Here is a 10,047-nt window from a genome sequence, read left to right as displayed (position 1 = left end):
TCAGCAGGATGATAGGCTGTTGTGCCTAAACTATCCAGCCCGGAGGTTCAGGCATCTCTCTAGCTCTACAGCTTCCTGGCCGTCCATATAAAACGATGGCTCCTAAAAGCGATCCCGGAATGGCAAGAACTATTTAATCCCATGGGCAGGAGAGAAGGGCCTTAGAGGAGCATGCACACGGGATCGAAACAAAAGCCTGTGGCAGAAAGCAGAAACTCAGCAAGGGGAACCCTCTGAAACTCAGCTGCCTGACTGTGTCAAGGTCAAACGCAAGAGAACGAGCAACATTAGGAGTATTGGGGAGTTGCAGCAGGACGCATTGTCTTTAAATGCAGTGTTCAAGGTTTCTAGAAATGAACATAATGTTTCATGTAAAGGCAAGGGAATTGAAACAAATACACTGTCTTCCAAAATAGCAAGCAATTCCAATAGCAAAACTTCTTTCAGGTACAAGAGCGCAAAACTGGAATAATTCCATGAACGCCAGCATGAGAGTATTATCTGACCCCAAATCTTTGCCTGGAAATGTGCTCCAGTTTCACAGGGGAAAAAGGAAAAAAAAAGAGAGTAACAAGAGAGTCAGAGAAGAATGGCATTTTGACTCACTTTTCAAAAACATGTTTAATAAAACCTCCACGAACTGTGGTCACAGCTACAAGAAAAATAACTGGTAATAATCGTTGCTGGGAAATTAAAAGTAGAAAAGGACCTTTGTTCTTCAAGTAGAATAAATGAAACCACTGGTATTCATCATGTTTCCAGAGAGATTGTTTTCGAACTCCTGACTTGTTCCCATATTTCATTCTTTGTTCTTGGTGGTGGATGTCCTGGGGTAAAGTTCAAGCACATTTTTATGCTGCTGCACATGTGCAGTAATGCAGCTTTATCTCTGCACCATACAGACTGCATCAGCTGTCTCTCACAGGCATGCCCAAGTCCATCAGTTTGCCAAGGTGTATCTGATGGTAAGCCCTGCCTCCCAGACGAGTCACCACTGCACCGTCCGAACGCGGCTAGCTGCACCTCAGCCAGCCCTGGGGGGTTAAGGGTTTGACATGGTTGGCAGCCAGTGCAGAGCTGGGCACCAGCCCACACTCCTGGGTGCTCCATGTGATTGTCACCCAGCCTGAGCTAGATGAACAGCTCACCCAGATGCGCCTACACATGCTACAGTTCCTCTGAATCACAACGCTGACAGCCCAGGGGAAACACCAGTGACCAAGACCAAGTTGGTGAGTCCAGATTACCAAGGCCCAGCTCTTTCCAACCTCATGCACAGAGCACAAACCTCACATCACTGGCACCCATTTCTCACCCCATCTCAGTTTCCCTCAAGCTTCACTCGATGCCAGCAACCAGTTGGGGCCCCCCTTCTGCTGCCTAAGCTCAGCAGTGATGCTTCAATCACCTTCGGGATGTGGAAGACAACTGCAAGAGCCCTCCTGCCTTGGATGAGTTCTCCCTAAGCTATGTCCTTTGGTCCCTGGATTCTCCGGCTTCCCACGCACACCCTGGTGGTCTGGCTCTCACATGCTACTTGGGAGATTTGTAGACATAGGTTTTTCAACAGCTAAACCCACAGGTGACTTTTTGCCTCCTAGCAAACTAGTTCACAACTACCCCAGAGCTGAGAGTAAGTGAATTTTCTTATTGTTGATTCTTTTTTTAATGAGCAGTCAGAAAGAGCATTAGCTTTTCTGGGAAGGAAGGAAACATTGCCAGTCTTAGGCAGAAGGAAAGAGTATGGAAAACCAATACTGTTATAAATATAGCATATACTGTTATAAATATGCATATAATATCATTTTAAAGCTTCCCATTTTTAAGGTGTTCACTAAGGATCAACTCTTTTTTGAGGAGCTTGTTCACTTTCCATTACCTTGGTTTTCTACTGATTTTTTTTTATATATATATTGCACATGATTACATTAACATTTAGCTTTCTTCAGCCTTTTCACTTCTAAATCTGAGGGTTTTCCTGTGCACTACACTTTGAAACTCTCTCTCTGCCATATTGCAAGGGATAGACTTGGATGCAGGAAATCCCAGGCTCTGTTCTCAGCTCTGCTATTGTGTCCCCGAAGCAAATGTGCAATTTGCTTCTGTTCAAGAATAACAACTTTCCAGCAGTGTAGAATGATGTGAATACAGAGATCGATGATGCACTATTACTTACAGCAGGTATGATCTTCCCAGTCTAATGCAGAGGATTAATAACTCGGAACAAAACTCTCAAACCATAGACAAAAACCTATCATCTGTCAAAAACTGTCAGGCAGCACCATCAGGAACTGGTGGGATGTCAGCTAAAGAAAGTGATACCCTGCATGCAGGGAACAAGCACGGCACAGGCAGCAGAGCACATATCCTCTGCACAGCAGCAGCTCAGTGTGAGGAGGAAAGCTCACCCTCAGAGGTGACATAACAGCCCACTTTTTACTGCCTTTCTGTGCTCCGCTTGCCAACATGGGTGGGAGCTGTTAGACACTGTAAAGGTCCATTTGGAAACACCTGGAGACCACTAACTCATTACATACAGGCCACGGACAACCATTGGATGGCAACAGTCTTTCATCACTACTGGCCTGGCTGCACTTGAAACAACAGTTCTAAAAGTAAAAGCTTCTGATCCAAATACCAACCCCCCTCAACTGGAACAGCTAATGTTAAGAAACACTTGTACAATTTTATATTTTTTTTTAATATTTTTTTTTTAAAGTGCCTTATGCCATAAGATTTTCCTCCCACTCATGGCAAACAGCCTACCTGCTTCTTATAATTTCCTGGATTTGTGCACAACCACAGGAAAACTTCTGCTAATCCTACCAGCCTCATGTTCTTTGGTGACTTTTATTCTAACTGCCAAACCAAGCAGTTTTCTCTTGGCCCTCTCCACTGCTCCTTTTTTTTCCTCCTCATGTTCTTTGGTACTCCTTCCAACTCACAGTAACCAGCTTATCAGCTCCCAGCCTAGGCAAGGACTAGCTGTTTGTCAGATCATGGTGGCTGCTGCCAGTGGGTCACCCTGAAGCTTAAGATATTTCTCAGAGCTGTTTCATGTCATACTGAGTAGAAGAAAAGGGTACAGCAGAAAGCTCTTGACAGCCAAAAACACAGCCAGTGAGCAAGCCACCACCAGTAAGAGATCACCAGTCTGAGGTGATCACATCGCATATATTCATGTCTTGCAAATCCACGGTAAGTCCACGGGATTAGCAACAAGTCATTAAAACGCAGGGTTCCCGTACAACATCCCAAAAGGCTGACTACACGAGCAATTTTTAGGTACAATCATTAGCACTCTGTTTGGAATGTCAGCATGAATTGGTATTTGGTTTAAGTACATGACAGAGAAGGGACCTTCATTTTCTGCAAAGCACCAAGCCTGCACCAATAGTGCTAGGCAGGTAACGGCCCTGCGCACAAATACACCGCGTACTAACAACTGAGATAAAGCAACTTCGCCGGTGTGAGAGATGCAATCCATTTCTTTTCTACAAATACACTGGAATTTCATGTTCATAACACATAGAAAATCATCTTAAGCTTTCAAAATTAAATGAAGGAATATCATAACTGAAGACACTTCACTAGAAAGAAGCACGTGGTTTGAAATAGCTGCCTTTTGCTACCCATTCATAGCTCAGCCTAGCACAATACGTTGGTTTGTTACAGTGAAGAGATTATCTAAGTATGGTAAAAAGTATCTCACATGCGAATACATGGTTAGCTAAAACCACTTAAAATGCTTGTTCAAGTTTCCCTTTGCTGACAAGTTTAAAAACAGTTTAGGCCCAAGTACCTACCTACCCTGCCACCCTTGAGCTGACAACCCGACAGATGTTCTTCTAATTACCTATTTTAGGAACAAGTCTGGGAACTAAAGTCTTCGCTGAATTTTTCCTGAGCGAAGAGGCAGAGGAGAGGGAATTATCTTGCGCTGCATGAGCGCAGCTTTGCCGCAGGGTCCTGTGGAGGAGGCACGCTCCACCCCGTGCCCTGCCTCGCAGCTGCAGTCCCAGCAAGAGGGAAGCACGGGGACATGCTCTCTGGGCTGTCCGGGACGCGGATGGTGCAGGAAGCATGGGCAGCTGCGTGGGGGTCCGGGAATGCTGGCAGCATTGGCTGGAAGATCAGCACCCTTAAACCACTAGTTCATTCTTTACTATTCGTCCGTTGTTTACTTACCAGTTCTTATTAGAGTCAAAACCAAGAACACAGCTCTTTGTGGTGGAATTCTGTTAACCACACCTCAGCTCCCACTTGTACACAGACTCCCTGGATGGAGAAGAGATGAAGGACTGACTGAACATACTAGTAACATCTTGACAAATGTATAATAATGTCAAGAATATATGAATTATTCTTCTGCTTTGCTGAATACAGCAAGCCTTATTTGCAGCTTTAGAAATCCCATAATGTCTTGTAAATGTGTGAAAAGGGATATAAGTAGCTCTTTTACAGATACGATAGATTTTTTTTTTTCTTTTTCCAGCAAGAACATGTGCTTTGAACTCTGCTGGAGGGCTCTCTAGTGTTCATGGGCAAGAAGACGACCCGAATCATTCTGTCCTTTTTGGTACCAGACAAGGGAACGTCTTATATCTAGGGATTTGGATCTATCTGGTTTGGGAAGCATATCAAAAAAAGAGATTGCTGATTCAGGTCAGCCTCTGCCACTAATCTCAGCAGGACTTTGGATATCATGTTCAGATAAGGCACCAGGAAGGATCTTCTCCAGTCTTCTGTTGAGAGAATAACAATAAAGACATCAGCCTCAGCTGACAAATGGAGCCGGGAAGAGACTGCTATCAGCGCAAGAGACAGCCCCTCTGACAAGAACGGAACTAGACTGATCTCGCAGAGATGCAAGATTTCTGGTCACTAGAAACACTTCAGTCATACTTTTCAGTGACATGGGAAATCACATTATCACCTAACTAACTGGGGTGATAGGGTAGCATCTCCTGGGCTTAAGGACTTCATCTTGAACTCCAAAAGGCAGCTGAAGCAGGCTGATAGCTGTATGCCAGCGGGGCTCCAAGGAGCTGCTACTGAGACAATTCGGAAATGGACTCTCTTCCACAGTCAGTGTCAGATGGAGATTTTCCTGCTTTTGGTTCAGATGTCTCAAGTGGGGAGAAAGCAGGCTGCTCTGAAAAGCTTTCGAATGTTCAAATGATAAACTGGAGGAATCCCAGTTCACTTCATAAAGAGATGGAGTGGTCAAGATAAGAAAGCTCTCCTGGTCCACAGGCTTAGCTGAGAAATTTCCCAGAAGTTCAGGGGAAAGGAGGTGAAAAATATTCAAGAAAACAAGAGCAGCAGTCTTGAAAATTCATTAAAAAGCTTACTTATGCCTTGAAGAGCAGAGAGAGAACATGGATGTCATTACTGAACACACAAATTACAGATCTCTGAGCCATGCGCATCTCTCCGTGACAGAAGAGTGATTTGCTGTTTCACGCCTGCCATCCTGTCTGCCATTTTAGTTTCACCACTGAAATGAAATTAAAAAGATCTCCCCCAATGTGTGCTAGCTTTTGTGACTTCTTCCAGAGCCACCTCCAGTCATTCTGTGCTGGCAACTTAACAGTCTATCTCGAGACAAGACAAAATGCAAGCTCTTTTATCCTAGTTACGAAGAGCGATGAAGCACATGCTTCCAGAGCAGAAACAGCTGGACAAGGACGTTCAAGCAGAAGACATTCATTCACAGCCACAGCAGATTGCACAAATACTCGGAGTTCAGCAAGTGGAAGTCTTTGAAGTGTAGAGGTAACCTGGAATGCAAGTTGCAAATGCATCTACTATAAAACCTATATCCAGCATGCCCAGTTGTTGAGTTCTTAATGAAAGAAGAAGATGGAAACAGAGTTAGAGTAATGTAAGAAGAGAGCGAGGTTTTCCATTGGTGTCTCTTATCTAAGGAAATCACCAACCACGTGAGAGAAAACACAAAAAATTTCAGTTTAGCGACTTGCTCAGCAAAGTCAAAGGCAGGTGCTAGATATAGTAGACGATGCTGGTCAAACTGTTTCTTTCTACGCAGCACTCGGTAAACAGAGTCACCACCATTGAGTTCTAACCTCTTGTCATGCAGCTACATTGAGTCAACAATCCGCTCTCATGGCTTAATGCTTTTGATGTTTACTTTGTTCTTTCTATAGTTCAAAAGAAAGCACTAATGCACCAGTCCTCTTACCAAATACAATCTTAATCCCAGAATCCCGAGCCTTTTGCTGTTGGCCAGTTAAGTCTGTTAAGACGAAAGGATTTGATCAAGCTTTACATAACAACACAGAAGTTAAATCCAGCAAAGAGAGTTCTTTTTATCTGTACTGCTCAGACGGCTAAGAGGGGGGGAAAAAAGCGAGAGAGGGAAAAAAAGGTAATGAACTTGGCTATGTAAAACAAAATAAGGAATTCAATTATTTCTTATTGCCACTTCGTCTTTTCAGTGAGAGTCTTCTAAAGAACTCAGATTTATTCTCCAGTAAAGCCTCTGAGTGTGAAGGCTATAACTTTCCACTAACCCAGAACTGTTGCACCTGCTGTGCTTTTTTGCAAATCTGAGAAATGTTTCTTTTTAATTTTTTTTTCCATCCCTACCGTGCATTTATGAGGACACTGATTACACACTTGCCTGGTACTTGGTAGAGCTGGGTTCAAGTCTTTGTTTTGCCGTTCGTTTCCGTTGTAAGCTTAGCCCAAAAACCATACTCACTGTGTTACAGCTCCCTGCCTCTGAAACTAGTTAATCAGCGATGTCAACGTTACCTTACGACACACAAATGTATAATCATGAAACATATACATGTTACACCACTACATACGTAAAGATAGTGAGGCAGCAAAAATTAATGGCAGCGTAACTATTTTAGATGAGAAGATTAATTGACATACCTTCTAGAAGATTAATTAAGTTTTCACACAAAGCACTTCTGTGCAGAAAAGAGCTATGGTAGTGGTCATCTTGTACCTAAGCCACAAAGAATTCAAGCTGTGCCATAGGAAACGTCTCAAATCATATTTGAGCTTCACTTTGCACTAATATCACAAATTTATGCTAGTATTATCACAATCATCCGAAAATATTATGCCAGCAAAAAGTATGAAGTTATACAAAAGGGTAAAGTAGGATGCATTCAAGACAATGTTCTTAGTACCATCTATTAATTATAAGAAGATTTTCAATATCTCATTCAAAAGGGAAATGGTTAACACTGTCCCCAGCATGGAAAGCACAGCCTGGAGATCCGAGAGCAGAAAGGGATGAGGACCAAGCCCCGGCAATCCGCATGCATTTGCCGGAGTACTGGGCGGGAACAGCTACCTGCCTCCCAGCTGGGAAGATGCTGCAGAACAGCTCTTCCCTGGCGGCAGCACACAGAGAAAGGACCACCTCCTGGCCTCTAAATCTTGTCCTTGCTACTCAGCTACTTCATAAGAAATGAGATGCATCAGAAGTAATAATGTAAAACCGCTGAACAACTGAAATTACAGCAGCCTAAAAGATTTTGCACTCTAATAAAAACAATCCTGCTGCTGACTGGTTTGGAAATATTATATATTGGATGGTATGTTTGTTAGGCAAGACAATTCTACACAACAAAGTAGGAAATAATTAGAGGCAAGGAAAGGCAGAATGAGACAGAAAAATGAAATTGTTGACCTCACTGTCATTTAATATTCTGCGTTAAGTAGATTCTCCTATTATTCTGAAAATTAAAAATCCACACTTTATTAGAGTTATACCCTACTATGCTTTCAGACAGGAAAACTATGGTGATGTTCAACACTGAAACGCTTTTAACAAATACTGACTCCATCATAGCAAGTTACCTTGCTTCTGTGTTTGACAGTGGCCTACAAGCACTAGCTGAGTATGTCACAGGCACAAAGGAAGGAACATTCTTCATAAACTACAGGTGTGATAGGAACAGGGGATCCAAGAAACACAGTATATTGATACATTTCATGGGTAAGGCTCCGGAAGATAGAGATTCTTAACACGGAGAATCTTCCAAGTTGTGTTTAGAAATCAGTCTCTACCAGCAGAAACAAATGACTGGGTTATACGAGGACAAAAAATTCCAGGCTTAACATATTTATGACTCCAAATAAGTCGGGCTATCGTTTCCACTAGCCTACACTGCAAACCTAGCACACAGCCCATGCAACCACTTAATGGTAAACAGAGAGTTTCCCGGACAGTTTCTGAAGGCTCATTTCCCTGGTTTTAAAGAACAAGCAACAACGTCCTCAAATGAATCTCATCTATTCATCAACCCTCACTTGCCCAGCTGAAGTTCAAGGTACCTCAGATGTGTTCCCTGGCATACAGAATACAGTGTCCATACTCAAGGTTCCCAAAGGCCTTTCCCACCACAACAAGGATCCCGTCTCTGCAAGGAGAGGCCTAATCACAGAGGAAAAGATGAGATGAGGCTTGCAAAGAAGTTCTGAGGCAATACTGATCCCATTCCTATCTGAGAGAAACGTATTGAGGAAGAGTGCCCAGCATATCACAAACCCCAATGCTAACGTTTTCAGTGATCGCATTTCCCACCTCTGCTAGGGACAGCAATAGTCACTGCTGCTACCAAAGCCAAGAGCAGTATCCAGGAAAAAACTGTGAGACCTTGAATTAAAACACTTGGTCCCTATGATACAGCCGCATAACATCTGTCGATACTAAGAGAACAGTGGTAGGAGATACAGAAATAATACACCATTCCCACCAACTTGGAGAAGTTCTGTACCCCAATATCTTCAGAACTTGCAAAGAATCATGAGTTTCACAAAGAGAATCTTCCAAGCTGTGTTTGCCAGGCAAATGACACAGCAGGATATTGTGAACAGCAGTCTCACATAGGCATTCCCACACTGACTCCTTCACCGACTTACTCCAACCCTTAATATTAACCAAGAAATTTCGTTCTTTAAATACCTTCTAGATGAAAGTGTTCATCACCAATAGGGTCTCTGTAGCCTTCCCCAGATAAATCCTGTTTAGAAAAAAAAAAATTAATGACAGATATACTTCATACAAAGTGTTGCGATAATAATAAATATGTATTCTTAACATCACCAGGATTAATTTAAAACACTGATGAGAGCAGAGAAATTGTTTTCCAGGAAAGAAGTCAATCACTTTATTAATGGTAGTCAATGCATTTGGTGCTATCTTCCTATGCTCTGTACATACTTAAGGACAAAAAATTAATGAAGAATAGATCGTACAGAGGAAAGAAGAAAAAGAAGTGCTCATATTCAAATCCATTTACAAAGTAGATTAATACATAGCATTTCAATATTTTGTCAGTCAAGCAAGATAAACCCCCCCCCAAAACCTCCAAATGGAAGCAATAAAGGAGAAGTAAGTCCTTCACTACCCACAAAAGAATGTTATCACTTGGTTCCACCAACAAACACAAAACTTACGTATGCCAGAGGTCACCCAAGAAAAGCAGATACCAGAGCCTGAAGAACTGCCTGATCCTTCAGTCCCCAAACTAATGAAATATTGTCAGCCCCAGTACGTCTAGAGCAACACAGAAGCCCGTCCCACAGATCTGCAGATGATCTTATCTCAGACCCCAAAACCATTTCTCTAACGGTGCCTAAGTAGTAATAAAGGGCATCAGTGGGATTTGGAGCTAATCCCACTTGCGCAGACCCTGAAGAGCATTCTTACTCTCTTATGAGCAGACCCTCTCAGCTCCATCTCCCCACTCCAGCTAAACCATAGGCAACACCCGCTATCCGCATTTTCGCCTTCTCCCGTTCATTCTGACGGCTCTCCCAGCACTGGCCTCGCATTATAGTCGGGCTCCCGAGACATCCACAAGCACTCTGCCACGGATAAGCAGTTACGCTGATAAGGAAGGATGTGATCCTGAAAAGCTGGTGTGCTGCACTCACGGCCATTTCAACTTCCCCTGAAGAACACACTGGGAATATAGAGGCAGCATTCCCAGCATCAACCTGTGGCAGCAGGGAGCTTTTTGCCCAGGATAAGAATAAGGGAATAACCTGTGAAAA

At 43.1% G+C, this 10,047-nt stretch overlaps 1 protein-coding gene across 1 annotated transcript in view; it reads right to left on the bottom strand.

The window, feature by feature from the left end:
• Positions 1-9,825, bottom strand: part of NKD1 (naked cuticle homolog 1 (Drosophila)) — a 38,799-nt gene extending 28,974 nt beyond the window's left edge. The window contains exons 1-2 of the mRNA XM_010144405.1: positions 9,739-9,825; positions 8,954-9,011 (exon numbers count right to left, since the gene is read on the bottom strand). Of these exons, the coding sequence (XP_010142707.1) occupies positions 8,954-9,011; positions 9,739-9,825 (145 nt within the window). The remainder of the gene's footprint in view (positions 1-8,953; positions 9,012-9,738) is intronic.
• Positions 9,826-10,047: the final 222 nt, after the last annotated feature.

Source organism: Buceros rhinoceros, unplaced genomic scaffold (assembly GCF_000710305.1).
Source record: "Buceros rhinoceros silvestris isolate BGI_N320 unplaced genomic scaffold, ASM71030v1 scaffold3001, whole genome shotgun sequence".
In the NCBI taxonomy this organism is placed as follows: domain Eukaryota; kingdom Metazoa; phylum Chordata; class Aves; order Bucerotiformes; family Bucerotidae; genus Buceros; species Buceros rhinoceros.
The sequence above is the reverse complement of the archived record's forward strand: the minus strand, read 5'-3'. Positions and strand labels throughout refer to the sequence as shown.